Raw genomic sequence first — 18,014 nt, 5'->3', positions numbered from 1 at the left:
AATAAATGAATGAAGTTGTTTTGTATAGATGATTACATGATTATCTATCTATCTGTCTGTCTGTCTGTCTGTCTGTCTGTCTGTCTGTCTGTCCGTTCATCCGTCCGTCCGTCCGTCCTTTTTGCATTTAAATAAATTAATATTTTCTATATTATATTAAGCAGAATATTTCATTGTGTGCTTATTTAAATTAAGTTATAATTTCACATTTTCACAAGAAAAAATACATGCTAGATGTTGGCAACGCTTTAATAAAATGTTTTTTTCATTTTAATTTTATTTTTTCACAATAGTTTTATCTAGTTATGTCGGGGATTGACCATCTTCTTACAAGAGTGTTAAATGTTATATTTTTTCAAATTATGCATGCATGTATTTAAACTTCAATTATATATGCAAAAAAAAATATATATGGTCGTTATACCATCACTAAAAAAACAAATCTAATGGTGGTCTAAAAATTTCGCACAGTTCTGTCTTCAGAAAAACATACACACAAATAAGGGGTTGCCAGATGTTTTTTTATTTCGTTTTATTTTTTAATGTTTTGTTAATTTAAATTGATGTAAAATCAATCAGGGGGTTGTGGACATTGGAAGAAAGTTTGTATTTTGGTGTTTCATGTCTTATTTTTGTATTTGACAATAATTGATTTATTCACTTCTCACTCGAAACCTAATCTGGTGATCAATGATAGATAAAGCGTCTCTTGTTTCCTTTTCCACAGCAGTCGGCACCTTCCAGCCCGTCTAACTCCAGCTCCAGCTCAGAGTCCAGCTCCGATTCAGACTTTGAACCCGAGCAGAAACAAGGCCAAGGTAAAGTTGACTCTCTCACTGCAAGGAGTGGCCTGATAACACACACATCCAGACATGCATTTCCCCACAACACTTATTTCATCCATTACCACAAAGCAGGAGTTCAAAAGTTACATTTAAAACATTTGTTTAGGGCCCCTGCGTTCGATGGTGGAGGACCTGCAGTCGGAGGAGTCTGACGATGACGACAGCAGCTCAGACGAAGAGACGCCAGTCAAGAACAACCTGCCCAGTCGAGACTCCAGGTCATTCGCCATGTTTGTTTAAGCAGCTCGTTCAGATGCTTTAAGTCCCTGTAATCAATGTTAGCGGAGGCGGAGAAGGATTTGTTTGCGCAGAGTAAACACTTGACTTCATACGCCTCTCTCCATTCTTCATCTGACTCAAGTGTCGCTGAGCTGTTTTGCTTTAGCGAGGCTGTGAGTGTGAGATGATTGGTACAATTGGATTTTCTTGTTGGCGCTCATTGTTTGCGATCATCATTCATTCAGATGAGTTGGTTCATTGGTTCAGATTCAATTGTATGCAGCAAAAAAAGACTCCTTGATCAATCCCTTCTATGACATTTCATATCCATGAACAGAAAGAAGTTACTCTTGCTGTAATACAGAGTTAATGTCTTAAATTCACTGAAATATGGTGTTGTAGGTTTTAAATCATTTTATATAGGTCTTAAATTTCCTTTGCTCACATAAAGCTACTGAATCAGTACAACCAACAATCCATGTGAAAAAAAATAACCAATATGAAGTCTGTTCACCAACATGGTTTAATTATCTTCCTTACAAAAACATTTTATTAAAATGTTGTCCCTGTATTTATAGCTACCTGGTGAGGACTCAAAAATGGACACACTTTTGTGCATAGATTTAGTTTATTTTTGTTTTTAAAACTTTTTTTTTTTAAGTAATGCTGAAAAAAAGCATACATGCAATGGGGGAAATAAGCATTCAACACATCACCATTTCTCTCAGAAAACATTTCTAAACGTGTTGTTGAATTGAAATTTTCACCAGACGTTGATAACCAAAGAAATCCATATATGAAAAGAAAACAAATCGAATTAGTTTACAAATTAGGTTGTGTGTAATAAAATGAGCTTAATGACGCCTCTTATATTGTGAATGAAGCCAGATGCATTGACCTGGTGACTTCAACAGAGTGTAAAAATCTTGATGGTTCTGTGTGTCTCGTCTATCAAATCTAATCTTTATTTTGTATTCTCTATTGGATTTGACTCTATTGGATTTGATTTGCTGGGCCATTCTGCAGCTTAATTTTCTTTCTCTGAAAGCATTTGAGAGTTTCCTTGGCTGTGTTTTGGATCATTGTCCTGCTCAAATGTCCACTTTGGTTTCATCTTCACCATCCAGCTAATATTAATTTACAATGAGGAAGGTCAGAGGGTTCCTGAAAAACTTCTGAGAGGTTTCAGCTGCTGTCGGGGCTTTTGTTGCCTTTCTACACCTCTCTTTCTTCATGTGTTCAATACTTTTTCTCTGCGTCATTTCATTTTATTACACAATTTAATTTGTAAACTAATTAGATTTATTTTATTTTCATATATGTATTTTTTTTGGTTGTTATCAACATCTGGTGAAAATTTAAAGTGTACGACACCTTGAGAAATATGTTTTCTGAGAAACATGGTGACGTGTTAAATATTTATTTCCCTCACTGTATATGCCTACAATTAGTTTTTTGTTTTGAATTAGTTTTTACACATTATTTAAAATGACAAAAGAAATAACTACAATTGAATTTTATGGGACAAGTCAAATCTTTTCCACTGGCCATTAGAAAAAAAATCCTTAGTGTTTTGCCCTCTATAAGTCTGAAATTCCATTCATAATGCTCCTAAAAAGTCTTAATTTTGACGTTGAAACCCTGCAGTATTTCTTAGTTTTATTCATTAACTGCTAGAGAGTCAACAGTTACAATCTACAGTTTTAATTAAAAACACTAGTGAGTGCATGACTGAAATGTCTTTATTTGGGGTTATTTAATCCTTGAACCTCCTCTTTTAAGTTAAACTGTTTGATATTTCCTTCTTACAGGCTGAGTTTGGACAGTGAGAGCGACTGCAGTGACGGGCCACAGCGCCCCAGTCGAGACGCTCCACCTCAGCCACCCAAACACAGCTCCAACAACAAGGTGAACTCCCACTGCTTTTCTTTTTACAGGGTATCTTAAAAAGGATTAAAAGTTGATGAATCAAAAGTCTTGAATGCTATTTAACATGGTATTAAATTTTGCATATTTTTTATTGTGTTTTTATTGGAATAAAACAACACAAAATCTGAGAATAATCAGAAATAGTCAGTAAGGATACAGATAGATGCTTAAAAGATTAGGGAGAAAGAAAAAAAAAGGACATCTGCACAGTTATATTTTAAAACAATAGATATTGTGTTGAAGTTATATATAAAATAAAAATAATAATAAAAATAATTAAAAAATAAAAGGAAAAAAAGGAGGGGGGCGCAATTGGGAGATGTCTCGTATACTAATTGTGTATGTAATGTAGCTGTTTATTAAATCTATGTTGTATGTTTAAATTTCTCATGTATAATTGTTAGAATTGGGTTCCTTCTCGCTTCAAATATATTCATCTGGAGTCTAAGGCAATAAGTTATTCTTTCCATTTCATAAATTACTCTATTTTTTTTTTTTTATCCATTGTTCATACGTAGGTGGATCTGATCTGAGCCAGTTAAACGTTATACATTTTAGTGCTGCAGAGAGCAATATTTGAAATAAATAAATAGTTCTTCGTTCCCCCATGCTCTCTGGCACTATACCTAGGACTGTCACAGTTGGATCAAAGGGAATATCAATACTAAATATGTCTCCAAGTACCTTATACATATCATTCCAAATTTGCTGCAGTTTTGGGCAATACCAAAAGATATGAGACTGGTTCCCTAAAAGATCATCACATTCTCTCCAGCATCTATTAGATGAGCCTATTCTTGTCTTTGCTACAGTTTGACTCTAAGGGCTTTTGAGCATATATCAATCTTGTGTAATCTCTACCTGCATTTCAGCCTACCATCTTTCTTTATTTGCAAAAGGATAGCAGACTTTTATATAGTTTAGAAATAATTAGCTTGCCAGTAGTCCCTATCTGTATTTTCAGTATTAACTTCTACATTTGATTTGGATTGATGATATTCTCCCATTCTTTATGTTTTGTTAGATAATCTCTTATTAGTAAATATCTGTAGAAATCTGTTCTTGGTAATTGGAATTCTTCTTCTAATTGTTCGAATGATTTTAAATTGTTTTTGTCGATAAACTGATATATGAAATTTAGTCCATTATTTGATCATTTTTTAAATCCAATATCTAATACTGATGGTATGAATGCATTTAATATACTTATACTAGATAATGGGGAAATTGAATGATTGATTTAAAATTTGCATAATATTTGATTGCACAATGTATAGTTATTTGCTTAAGTTTTGCTGAATTTAATCTATTAGGATGCTGTGCCTTTATGAATTTGATAAAATCCTCCTAGTGTTGACATCACACTGCTTTGTTTACTACAGTAAACAGAGAAACATCATTATTCATGCTGTTTTATAGGTGGCTTCTACTGGATTTAGCATATTTATTTATTATATAAATGTTCTAGTTAAGGACTATTTTCTTACAATCAGAATTTAGTAAATATACTGCAAGTTAAAATGTTGCCAATGTTAAAATGTCTTAAAATGTATAGAAAAATTGTTTAAAAATAGGTCTTAAAATATATTGAATTTCACTCTGAATCTTGTATCTACCGTTTTACCGCATTTTAAAATATACTAACAATCCTCATCCATACTGGCATTTCCACTATGCTTAGGAAAACACACTATATAACCAAAAAAGAAATGCCATAAGCTAAAAATATGTGTATGTATTTGCTATATGTAACTCTTAACCATGATGTAAAATGCTATAAGTTACTTGGAAAAAAGTTAGTAAACCCAATGCCCTAAAAGTGACTAGTTGACTCAACAGAAAACGTGAGTAAACCTGTTGTAACTTAAAACTGTTAAACCATAGTTCTCCTAAAAATGAAAATGACCCGATAATTTACTTGCCCTCAAGCCATCCTTGATGTATATGACTTTTTTTTCTCCGTCAGACAAACACAGTCAGAGTAGTTTCAAGTTTTCCTATTTGATAGTGGCTTTTATCTCGCAGCTTTCAGAAAAACTTTGTTGTAAAAATAATCCACATGCCAACAGGGGGTTAACAAGTGTTATGAAGCGGATTAACGTGTTTTTGTAAAATTTAATTCGTAATTTTAAAATAATAAACTCCAATTACTAAATTCCTGTGAATGCACGTTATGCATGACTGACAAGTACAATGTGTGTTGCGTGACATAAATTGGGTAGACACATGTACGCAGAATTGATGTTTTATGTGCATGGAAGGCACAATCACTGTTATTAATTATTACGTGGAAACAACTTACTGTAAAATCTTTGGCCATACATAAAAAAGGCTTCATTTTTAACGTAATGTAAAGTAATGGCTTTACTTTTATATGAAACTCAGAAAATAAAACATGTATACTGTATATTTTAAAATAAAGAAAACTCTTCAGGATGTGCTTTGTCATCTTAAGTTCTTAACTTCGTGACTCAAATGAAACCAAACTCAACCAGACGTAATGATCACAGGCTTGATGAATCAGGGAAAGAGACACTATGATTCAGAAGAGCCAATCAGGGAGTGAATGTGTGGAGCCAAGCTTTCATTTTCAAAAGTCTTTGTTTTGATTGGTCCACACTGAAACACATCTCTGCAGAGTTTTCAAAATATAACTAAGTCTTATTTTTGAGGGTTGAAATCTCTGGAGTACAGTGAATGCCAGAGGAAACCATAGCAGAAGTGTTCAAATGAAAATGCACTGATGTAAATGTTGCCTCTGAGTGTGGCAGCTTCTAGTTAAACCTTGACAGTCATCCAACCGGTGTGTTTATTCATTCAGTCATGCCGATCATTCAGTTCACAGCACACACTCACACTTGATGGACCATGGGCATTAGTTCTTGGATTGCGCTATACTCTGTGTTGAAATGAGGCGGTGACGTGCAGCTTTTGATCCAGTGAATGTGAAATGTTGTTGAACCGGCATTCAGCAACAGTTCTGGCACTGCTCCACTATTACTGGAAGAACACTGCTGTATATTAGTCTTTTAATTACTCTTTTAAACAATCCATCTGATTTATTCTTATTCATTTTTCCATCTTGTTTTTTTCTTTCTCCATTTTTCTTTCTCTATCTGGCATGCAGGTGTCGGGCAGAAAGAGTCCAGATCCTTGTTTACGTCAAGAGAAGGTGCTGAAGAAGGGATACGACAAGGTAGGAAGGGTAAATCAACCTTTTATTTTTCCACCTCTCACATCCATTAGCTATTTCTGATTCTTCTACTCAACCCAACTGAAAGTCTGTTCCAAACTTCCTTGCTGTCTGCTGCCTGCATAGGTGCACTGGCTGATTTGACTGATTGAGTAATTGTCAAACTCCATGGTGCATACCTTGCACATAGCAGACTCTGTGAGCATTTATACTTCTATCTGTGTTGTACTGCGGTAACAGGTCTGAAGTGCTAGCTGGCAGTGGGGTTTCTATGTTTCACTGAGTAAAGTTTATTTCTTGGTGTTTATAGATAATACCGAAGTGCTTGTGATGCAAAATGCACAAACTTGCTCTCTTTCAAGACAAAAAGAGGTGTGAACTGTCAAACATTTAACAACTTTAATGATCAAAATAAACACAAAAGTATCGATCTGGAGCTCCTCTCATCTTGTTTTGTGGTGACATATGGAATACGTTTCCAAGTTAATTTCTGGGTCCAAGCCGCTACTCACTTGACTTGAGAAAATATTTGTTTAGGACTACTTTTTAGTCAGATCACACGTTAAAAGCCCCTGCACACCGAGACGTTTTTTGCTTGCGTTTTCCGTCGACGTTTTAAAAAAATCCCTCATGTCCGTTTTTTGGTTTTGATAAACCGCATCAAAACCTTCTCCACCAATCAGATTGGCACTTTTGCTCACGTGCACAGAGCTGCTGAAGTTACGGTAAACAGCACTTGTAGGGGCTCACGCGCAAAACTGGGCATCTTGTCCAAAGTGTGCTCACATTGACAGAGACGATATGAACGTGAAGCAGCTTATTGTACTGGTAAACAATAATCATTTCTTTATCGCTAGAGCTGCTACTTGAACCATCCAAAACAACAAGGCTGTCAACTTTGTCTTCTTTTGTGAAACAAGTGGGTGTCAGAAGCGCTTGGACCTAGAAGCTGTTTTGCATGATGTCAGACTATGAACGGAAATTTGCACCAACTGTCGAACGTTTAACAACTTTAATAATAAAATAAACACACGTATTTATCTGGACCTCTTATTTGCTTGTTGAGTTGTGACTTATGGAATACTGTTTCCGGGTCCAAGCTGCTACTCATTTGAATTAATTGAAAATTTGTTTCTGACCACTTTTTAGTCATTTCACTCTTGGATTTTTAGTGGATTTCTTATACAGTCATTGTATCCACAATGGTGTCTCTGGACTTGCTGCATCTAATATTTGAACCATCTATAAAAAATGGCCATCTGATATTAGACATTTATTTTTGACTCACTTTGCTCTCATTGCTCTCGGTCCCGCACACACTCGTCACTGCTGACAAGCCGAGTATAAATTGGCCTTAAGGGAAAACTTTTGGTTTTAGTAATTTTTCTGTTAGCACATTTTTAAGTTTATGCTAAAACAAATTCAAATAAACAAATATTAAGGGGAAAAATGTATGTCATTTTAGTTTGATTTACTTTTTAAATACATGTGATATAATCAGTAATAATAATAATAATGGTTGTATTTTATGGAATCTCCAAATGTTTGTAGATGCACAAAGCATAACATCACACAAATAGTAGCTTATGAAGCTGTTTTCCATCAAATTTCTTAAAACAAGTGATTTTCACAGTTGTAGTTTTGATACAGTCGTGTACGTGTCCGTATAACCTTTGTTCCTGACATGTTTCTCTCGTTTGGTTTCAGGCGTACACAGACGAGCTTGTAGACCTTCATCGCAGGCTAATGGCTTTACGAGAGCGTAACGTTCTTCAGCAGGTGGGTGTTTGGTGTACAAATGAAAACAGCTTTTGTGTTTGAGTAAACGCTCTGAAACAATCGTCTGTCTGTCGCCTGCAGATCGTCAACCTCATCGAGGAGACCGGCCACTTCAACGTCACCAACACAACTTTTGACTTTGATCTTTTCTCACTGGACGAGTCGACCGTCCGAAAACTACAGAGCTACCTGGAGGCCACCACCACATGACAGGACGTCCCGACCAGGCTGCCCTTTTTTTTCCTGTAAATGAAAAGGAGTGAAATCGACAGTATTTTGAGGAGGACGTGCGGCTGGCTATGTGACGTCTGGACTGCAAACCAACACTACAACACATAAACTCTCTCTCCTCCTCAACATCCTGTTCTCTTCGTAACGGGGCCAGAACTGCATCTTTGAATCAGCCGGAAAACAAAACAGAAGCGTCTCTCTGTAGCCATAACGCACTGATGCATCAAGGGTTGCGACTTTTATATTTTATTTTTCTACCAATGTTTTTTCAAGGTATTTTTGATTGATTGTGACCGGAGAAAAAAAAGGAAGCCCCGCACGCCATGAATGTATCGCTTTTTATCCTCTAGGGCTAGTCTTAGTGCCTTTTTCACACTTCATCTCATTCGTGCTCCTAGGAACTACAGCAGTGTTATCTTTCACTCCCACTTTCTGTAAGCAAGGGACGTTCCCCTGTTCGTTCGCCAGTTATGTATCAATCCTCATTTATGTGTTTGCCTAACGGGCCTTAGAACTTAAATGTTGTGCATTGCTAGTGCAGCTTGTGAAAGTATTTGGAAAAAACGTGTTGATCTCTGTGTTTTCTGTCATCATATCTGGTTCGGCTAAGCAGGAGAGGTGAAGGAAAAGGAGAAGGCGAGCTCTTTCTTCTCGGCGGTCTGTAGATTCACTGTGCTTCTGACTCTCTTTTTCTCAGAGCGGCGTCAGTCTGCTTCAACTCTGCGCCCCGTCTGTCCATTCGTATGCTAATAGCTTTAAGAGGCTCCGTGGCCTGAGCTGCAGACCACATGCCCTTAACTTCACCCTGCCCGCAGTCTGGGAGCGAGTGTTCAATCTCCAAACGATTCGTCTGAATCCTAGCGAACAAAAAGGTTTGTGCTGGTGTGCGGTTTTTCATTGGTAGAATGATTGAGTGTTGTGTTGGTGAACTCTGAACTCCTAGCTGGCTCTTGGTTTCTGAACTTTAACCTATGACCGAATGGGGATTCGGGTCAGCTTGTCATCTAAGGGGGTGGGGCTTGTGGCTGAGGGGGTGGAGTTGGGCGAACTTGAATGGCAGCTCTGAAAAGACACCCCACTGAGCACACACACACACACACACACACACACGGTTTTTTAATATTATTTGAGGGGTTTATTTTTTATTTATGTACCTCTGCACTTTTGGCTTTGTTGACTCAAGTACTTAATTCTCTAAACTGTATTTTAAAGAATTTTATACAATACTTACATGCAATATATTAATTTGTCTTTTTTTGTGTCAAGAATTGCCAGATTTTTTTGTTTTTTTTTCTCTGTATCAGCACATTATATCATAAATGACTGTAAACATGACCTTGAGAACTTGAAACTGTTACTTCAGCCCAATTCATGGCAGGGTGTGTTTGTACAGGTATGGAAAAGAGTAAGAGACTAGTTGACAGTTCTCAGTTTCTCTTGATTTATTCGGTGTGGCTAAAGGTAAAATGTTAACATTTGTTTCATTCTGTAAAGGTGTGATCAAATTTCTCCAGAATAAAAATATTGTCATTTAGAGCAGTGTTTCTCAACCACGTTCCTGGAGGACCACCAGAACATTTTCTATTTCTCACACACCTGATTCATATCATTAGCTCATTAGCATTAGAGACTGAAAGCGTTGTTATGGGTGTGACAAAGGAGATATCTAAAACGTGCAGTGTTGGTGGTCCTCCATGAACGTGGTTGAGAAGCACTGATTTAGAGCATGTTTCTTCCAGAAAATGGCAATTTGTTAGAATAACAAATGCTTTATTGGGCTATTCCACCAAATATTGATCTCATAATGGTTCTCAAGTTAAAACATTGATAATTTTTGTTTAAAAAATATTATAAACATCCTTGATATAAAAATATGCCACATTTTTTGCTTTAACTAGTTGTCATTTTATTTAAACAACATCAAAACAAATGCTCTAAAACAGTTTATTTATTAATATTCGGAAGAAATGTCAGAAATAAATTAAGGAAAGCTGAGAGTTTTCAAGTGTTCTTTCTTTTTCCCCAAAGCTGTAACGTTAGAGTTGAATTTCTGCATCAAGCATCTGTTTAGTTGCAGTCTCGTTATAATCATTCACTACAAAAGGAGGACTGCAAATCTGTGAAACAAACAATTTGTTGTTTGTAAGGTGTTTGATTTAAATCAAGCTTGCTGGTCTTATTGGGATAGTTCACTCAGAAAAAAACATTTAATCAATCGTCAAGTGGTTTCAAACTTTTGAGGACTTTTTCAAGAACATATTTTTGAAGAATCTTGGAAAATGATTGACGTCCATAATAAGCATCGGTCTTGAACTCAATTCCTGGAGGGCTGTAGCTCTGCACAGGTTTGCTCCAAACCTAGTCAAAAGAGTCTTGAACAGCTTGATTAGTTGCATCAGCTGTGTTTGATTAGGGCTGTAGCAAAACTGCAGAGCTGCGGCCCTCCAGGAATTGAGTTTAAGTCCTATGAAAAGGAAAACATACTATGGAAGTCAACGGCTACCAGTTTTCCAACAATCTTCAAAATATCTCCTTTGTGAAACGAACTCAAACAGGTTTGGAACAAGTGAAGATTGAGTAGATGATGGTCCTTTTTTAATAATTATTTCTCTCAACGGGGTTTCTGAGCACTTGTTATTTGGTTAAACAAGCTAAGAGCAGCTAGTTTAAGCTGTAACGCGGCAAAGTAACTAACAGAGGGGCTAATAATTTTGTGAGTCTTGCATACAGGAGCTGGAGGATTCATTCTTTAATTTAATAGACGGTTAATACTACATCATATTTACACTTGGCTTGCAGGTGCAGAGAGCTGTGTTTTGTCAGTCAGTGGTGGTTTTATTTGTGTTCGTGAGCGCGGAAGGACTTGCTGTATTTATCCGTGGTTTTCGGGGAGGTTTGGGTTTTGTATGTATGTTCTGGTAACCTTCCGCGGTCTGAACAGAGGAGTTACCTTTAGTATGACGTGTTAAACTTGGCATACAGTGCCACCATGTGGTCATTTGATGCAAGTTGTAATAAGGGCAAAAGATGTTACTTTTTATGTTTTTATTGCAAAATCATATTATGATGAATAAAGTCATTTGAGTACTGTTCACAGCGTCGTTCATAATTCATCATGACTGCTAAAATCAGCTTTTTATTTATTTTGGGCATCGTGTTACATCTGCTGAGAAAAAAGCAACAAATGGAAAAAAAAAATTTTCCACCCATATTTATTTTTTTTAAAACAGATTTATGTTTTTTGTTAGCTCATTTTTAGTTCAAATTAATACAATAAATCACATGTCTCAAACTCAATTCCTGGAGCGCCACAGCTCTGCAGTTGTGCTCCAGCCCTCATCAAACACAGCTGATTCAACTAATGACCGTGTTCATGACTCTTTTGAACACTCGATTATTTGGATCAGCTGTGTTTGATAGGGTTGGAGGAAACTGTGCAGAGCTGCAGCCCTTCAGGAAATGAGTTTGAGACCTATGCATTAAATCAAACTTTAAATAAAAATGGTTTCGTTGGGTTGCGGCTGGAAGGGCATCCGCTGTGTAAAAAAATCATGCTGGATAAGTTGGCGGTTCATTCCGCTGTGGCGACCCCTGTTTAATAGAGGGACTAAGCCAGGGGTGCCCAAACTCAGTCTTGGAGGGCCAGTGTCCTGTAGATTTTAGCTTCAATCACAATTAAACACCTGAACCTCCTAATCAATCTCTTATCTAGATATTCTAGAAACTTCCAGGTAGGTGTCTTGAGGCAAGTTGAAGCTAAACTTGGCAGGACACCAGCACTCCGAACTGAGTTTGGACACCCCTGGACTAAGGCGAAAAGAAAATGAAAGATTGAATTTTTGATCTAAAACAGCACATTTAACTTATGAGGCAAGGTAGTCTTTTTATTTAACCCCCATATGAAGTTAACTGATGTTTAAAGTAATAATTGCCATTAAGCTGAAAAGATTCAATCTTAAGTGGTTTCCTTGATCTTGTTTCAGATTCAGGTGGATTTCAGTCTTCTGTGGCAAAGTGTTGAGAATTTGATGATTTCAATCTCTATCATGGCACCAAGTTATTGGAAAAAAGAATGAGAACCTCGTCCAGGAGACTCAAACAAGCAGACTTTCTTTATTAAGACATGTTGGTCAGTCTGCAGTCATACAGCATCTTCAAGAAGCCCATGAGTCTGCTAGAGCCCATACAGGAGTTTCTTACAGTGACAAGAGTAGTCTAAAATGAGTCTGATTTGAGACAAAGTCGTCCTGCCTATCTGTGTTTTAGGAGGGGGCAGAGTTTGTGGATGGAGAAATATAAAACAGGCATGATTAGTTTTAGTTGAAGATCATGTTTTAGTGTCATGTTTCACCTGCCCTAACCAGCCTGAAAGTATCACCCAAAGACAAAGGCACAGTCGTTGGGACCCTGTCTTTAGCATTTGCATCACTTTGGCTCAGCCAGTGCTCAGGAAGACAAGATGTCTGTTACACCCTAGCTAGTTTTCAATGAAATGAGATCATTTAAAAACAAAGAATCTAACTTTCATATATGTATATTTAGATTATGGTTCATGTGGAACTAGATTTGAAAAAATTTACATTCCAACAGTGGACGTCACATTGGCGCAGTGGGTAGCACGATCGCCTCATGACAAGAATGACGCTGGTTCAAGTCCCAGCTTGGCCTGTTGGCATTTCTGTGGCATGTTCCCACTGTGTTCGCGTGGGTTTCTTCCAGGTGTTTCGGTTTCCCCCACAAGTCCAAAGGCATGCGCTATAGGCAAATTGAATAAGCTAAATTGTCCAGTGTCGGTATGTGAGTATGTGGGTGTTTCCCAGTGTTCTTTTGCAGCAGGAAGGGCATCCGCTGTGTAAAACATATGCTGGATAAGTTGGTGGTTCATTCCACTGTGGTGACCCCTGATTAATAAAGGAACTAGGCCGAAAAGAAAATGAATGAATAAATATTCTTAAGGTATTACAGCATTATTTAAACAATAACACTTCTAATACTATTGACTAGCTGTTCTTCATTACATTCAAAACTAGCTTAAATCTTAATGACCAAAGAAACTTTATTACAAGTCAAAGACAAACACTTTAAGACTTAAAGATGGTTATATCAACATTTATTTTCCAGTAAAGGGATAATTCACACACACACACATACAAGTAGAAACCTGGAGTTCCTGCTGCCAAACTCAGCTCTATCTAGTACTCTGGTTTCTAACAATGACATACGTTTCAGAAACCCTTAAACATTGCACGACACACACAAACAAACCATCCCTCGGCTCAAGAATAGAAGTGTCAGGTAAACCCAGGCAAACCTTTCACAGTCTGAGACTTCACATCGTGTTCATATTTGCACTTTTCCAAACTCTACATGAAACCGTCATACTATCTGTGCCACAATACAAAGAAAAGAGTCATTTAGCCAAAACCATAACAGAAATCCCAGATGGAAGAAAGGAAATCCCTCGCTAGCTCTACCTTCATTCTCAACTAATCTGAGCGAAGACGTTTCATGCACAGACTAAACTTCTTCATATTTACAAAAAGGCCTCGCTGTGGTCATGCTTACGCAGTCCGAATATACACACTTTGGAATAACAAGTCCAGTACTAGAAGAAAGCAAGATGTAAGCAATCTATTTACAGAGGGAAAAATCAAATCTTTGGGTTTGCAGTTGTAGTTGTAATATTTAAGCACTTGACCGATTAAATAGCATTCGTCTATTTAACCTTTGTTTTTCCTAAATTGCATTAGAATAGTTTGACTATGCAGTATACAATATAAATAAAGTCATTAACAATTTGGTCAAAATGTCCTTATTGCACGTGCAAAGCAAAGAATAATGCAAAATAACTCCATATCCTCTGAACAGATCACATTTGCTCCTTCATCTCCCTTATTTCATGATATTCACTGTTTCTCTGTCTAGATGATAAAGGCGGGAAGATGGGTTGACACTGGACTTTGTGACATCCAACACTTTGAGGATTGTCAGAGTGATGCAGCCAAGCATTAAATAAGACCACAGAAGAAATGCATGTAATACATATTTACACTATATAACAGGCTCACTTTACAAAGAATTAACAACGAAATTAACCAACAGAGTCAAACAAACAAACAAACGCATATTTGGTAATGAAAAACAAGCAAAAAAGAGACATTTATGTCTTGTATGGCATGGAAATCTTGCTAAATGATCTTCACATCAACGTTCCTTCAAGCAACCAGTATTTTTGGTGGCAGTTTTTTTTCAGAGAATTCAGTCACAACTCGAGCACAAACGGCCTTGTTAGCTATTAATAAATTGAACCATAAATTATTATTAATAAGTATCTTTTTTTGTTGTTCTCAGGTTCTGCAGATTGCATTGTCTCGAATTCTGCTTGCCAATCTTAAGCAAATTGTAATCGATTGTTTTAAGTTCAATTTGGAATTTTCCCAACCGGCGCAGAGCCTGGAGGACCAGAATGAGTGCTCCGACTTGCCCCCCCCCTGGTCCATTAATAAGTATCTTCAAACTGACATTCGAATCACCTGCAGTTATGTGTAAGTGAATAACACATTTCAAAAAACACTTCATTATTATTAGGCAAGAAAATAAATAGCAAATCATCACAAAAAGATAATGGCTTTTGTTTCACAAATCTTTTCCTTCTTGCAAATCACACAGAAAAATGTAAACAGTGTGAAAATAACATCAAAACCCTGAACAAATATTAACTCACAAGCAAAACGCAAGGTCTGAGTGGTGTTCCTATGTAAGTGTGTGTTTGTGTGTGTGTTTTAAACCACGTCTCCGATCTCTGAAGTGAATGACGAGGCCTTTTGTTGAACATCTATTTAGGAGGCAGAGGGTTGTCTGGGGTGACTGGGGTCACGACTTCTTTGTAAAAGCTCTCAATCTGCTCTTTGTACATCTTCATGACCACCGGCCTCTTGAGCTTCATTGTTGGCCCTGAGAGAAAGAGTGTAAAACAGCTAAACAAACAGACTTTATAGACCTTAAATCAACATAATTACACACAAGAGCCCCGGAATGACTAAATAATAGTTCATAGAAAGTTTCAGGGGACCCTTATTAAAATGAACCATGGTTTCATTATAGTAATGGTGTAGTAAAAATTTTTAGCACATAAATTATCATTTGTCTAATCACGATTTTACTTAAAATTACTTCAGTTTAAATAGTGTAGCTACATTAATATCATTTGCTACAATAACAGTTTTTTTTAAAGTAAAAGTATTGTTTATTGTTTACATTTTTAAAAAGTATAATTAAGCAAACTGCTTTTTTAAACATTCTCTTTATTATAATTTTTACATATGTACACTTTTTCTCCCTTTTAAACAAAAAGTTGTAACATCATGGTAATATTATATGTATAAGAGAACTTAAAAAATGCAGAAAAAAGGGAGGGAGAGGAAAAAAATTGTGGGGGATCTGAGGTGTTTCTACAAGGGTTCAATCCCTTCTCTCTTGTTAAAGTACTCCATAAATGAATTCCATATTGCATGGAAATTATTAGTTTTACTTTTAAGGGAAAGTCTGAGCTTCTCAAGTTGCAGGCAAGACATGATTTTTTTTTTATCAATGTAGAAAAATGGGGACAATATTTTATTTCTAATTCAGTAAATCAATCAATCTATGTGCCAAAAGGGCAATAAATCTAACCACTGTACGTTGATTATTAGATGATTCAGCATCATCACTGACACCAAATATAGCTAAAATAGCCCCAGGGTAAACGTGTTTTTCCAACACTTCAGATATTAATTGAAAAACAAAATCCAATAAATAACTATTTTAGGACAACAGTAAACTGTTCATTTTTGATGTGAATATGCTGAGGAACGTCTTCTCAGGCAGTGAATTAAACCCTTAATAAAATAAACCACGGTTTTATTATAGTAAATGTGTAGTAAGCATGGCTTTTGGTGCAATGATTACCATTTACAACAACATACGTTTGGAACAAATACCATGTTTAAACTGTGGCAAGTGTAGCAAAATCAATGTGAATTTATGGTTACCTACAATAACATTGGTTAGGGTTACTACAATCAGAAGCGGATCTAACAAATAAGCAAGGTAAGCAGCCGCATAAATAAATATGTAGAAGTGTTAATTATACCTTTAATTATACCTGCCAAACCGGTTTACATTAAATTTGCCATAAGTAATTTCTAATTTATTCGCATATTATTTAAAAATAACTAAAAAAGTTGCTTTAAAACATAAAAATAATGATGCAGTTTAATTTTTTATGTTTTATAATGAACTTATTATAGTAAAAACATCAACAATCCCATTTATAACACAATAGAGTTCAGCGCTGAATACACTAGTCGAGCTGCTCCTGCCTTTGCCTTGATTTGCTCGCCGATGTCTTGTGCATCTGTTAAGTGACAGTATTTACATTTTTAAAGTCTGATTCATTTACAACAATTAAATTAAACATTTAATTTTAGTTTGTAGCTCCTCAATTAAACCATGAAACAAAAGGTTACAATCAATTTGAAATTCGCCCCAACCAACTCCTCATCATTTTCCCACTCTTTTCAGATGGGATGGAGGGTCAAACCAAAGGTTACCATGTGCCAACTTTAGGCACCTCTGCTCTAAACTGTATATAACATCATTTTCTATCAAATTTTGTATAGTGACAGTGAAACAGGTATTTTTTTACGTAATTAAATATTTAATATACAAGAAAATAAAATATTTTGATAATGTAATGTTATGCAATAATAATAATAATATGAAAAAAATCCACCACTCTCAATCATGAAACAGTCCAACAGTCAAATTTATGTTTTTTTTTTTTTTTGTGAATTCTTTTTAAGACATCTAATTATTTAAAATGTACAGCTTACATTAAAACGTAAAAAAGGATTGGGTGATATAAATAAAACTGCAAAATAAATAAAAATTTAATAAAAGTGGAAAGGGTGCATTTTAGGACTTGGGGCCCCATGACTGGAGTTGCTTAGAGCCTCCAAATCACTAAATTTGCCCCTGCCTAAAATATGGTTACCTGCTAAAACAATTAACTACAATAACATGTTTCAAGTAAAACCATGATTCATTTTATGCATTTTAGAAATCATCACCTTTCAAGCTAAAACATGTCATGTTTTATTAAAGGGAGGGCATCAATTACCCATCAATAATAATTAATTTATATTTTTAGATGATTTATCTTTAATTACTACAAAACTTACCCAGCTCTCCTCCAGGAATAGAGAAATCCTGATCCAGGACGGTCCACTTCTGGATGCGCTGGGCGTTGGATGTGGCCTTCTCGTTGACGCGGTTGATGCCATCCTGAATAGCAGCTTGAACGGCCCTGTCGCGGCCGCCGGCGATTTCGGTCACGCGCGTGCAGCTGCTGCCCAGTTTACGACAAAACTCCACTGCCTCTGGAGTCAGTTCGTCTTCAGGAACTCCGGTTTCACCATTTATTTGACACTGAGAGGAAGACAGAAAAGCCGAAAATCCGTCAACATTGCACAACGGTAAACTAACTGCTCGTTTTCCATCAATGTTGGTTAAAAGCTAAATTAGGTGCTTGGCAACGTGACGGAACGTCGTGCAAGCGCACAAGGTGTTGTTGGTGGCACCGTGGTCTCCAACGAGCAGCTATGTAGGTGTTTTACAGCTTTTAATTACATTTTTGTGCTGTGAAAAGTGTTTTAAGGGGTTCTAATCATGTTGCTAGGGTTTCTCTAATATGATGTCTTGGTATGGCACGGTTTTATCATCCAATTTAGCTTTTTTCCGCACCATTTGTATTGCAGTAGAGATATTGTTATGCCAAT

The 18,014-nt window shown here is 36.3% G+C and overlaps 2 protein-coding genes across 7 annotated transcripts in view; one reads left to right on the top strand and one right to left on the bottom strand.

Moving 5' to 3' along the window:
* mllt1a (MLLT1 super elongation complex subunit a) overlaps nucleotides 1–11,288 on the top strand; it is a 36,511-nt gene extending 25,223 nt beyond the window's left edge. The window contains exons 7-12 of one of the 4 annotated variants that reach the window (XM_005166938.5): nucleotides 731–818; nucleotides 952–1,063; nucleotides 2,876–2,972; nucleotides 6,121–6,189; nucleotides 7,894–7,965; nucleotides 8,047–11,288. In XM_005166938.5, the coding sequence (XP_005166995.1) occupies nucleotides 731–818; nucleotides 952–1,063; nucleotides 2,876–2,972; nucleotides 6,121–6,189; nucleotides 7,894–7,965; nucleotides 8,047–8,175 (567 nt within the window). In that variant the 3' untranslated portion in view covers nucleotides 8,176–11,288. Of the gene's footprint in view, nucleotides 1–727; nucleotides 819–951; nucleotides 1,064–2,875; nucleotides 2,973–6,120; nucleotides 6,199–7,893; nucleotides 7,966–8,046 lie in introns of all 4 variants that reach the window. The other 3 variants (XM_009303913.4, XM_688768.10, XM_009303912.4) reach the window with 3 other exon arrangements.
* A 1,992-nt stretch (nucleotides 11,289–13,280) lies between these two features.
* Nucleotides 13,281–18,014, bottom strand: part of acsbg2 (acyl-CoA synthetase bubblegum family member 2) — a 51,762-nt gene continuing 47,028 nt past the window's right edge. For 2 of the 3 annotated variants that reach the window (XM_005166789.5, XM_073909158.1), the window contains exons 14-15: nucleotides 17,418–17,664; nucleotides 13,290–15,150 (exon numbers count right to left, since the gene is read on the bottom strand). In XM_005166789.5, coding sequence (XP_005166846.1) covers nucleotides 15,032–15,150; nucleotides 17,418–17,664 — 366 coding nt within the window. In that variant the 3' untranslated portion in view covers nucleotides 13,290–15,031. Of the gene's footprint in view, nucleotides 15,151–17,417; nucleotides 17,665–18,014 lie in introns of all 3 variants that reach the window. The other variant, NM_001126379.1, reaches the window with a different exon arrangement.

Source organism: Danio rerio, chromosome 8, assembly GCF_049306965.1.
Source record: "Danio rerio strain Tuebingen ecotype United States chromosome 8, GRCz12tu, whole genome shotgun sequence".
In the NCBI taxonomy this organism is placed as follows: domain Eukaryota; kingdom Metazoa; phylum Chordata; class Actinopteri; order Cypriniformes; family Danionidae; genus Danio; species Danio rerio.
This window is presented reverse-complemented; position numbering and strand designations above follow the sequence as displayed.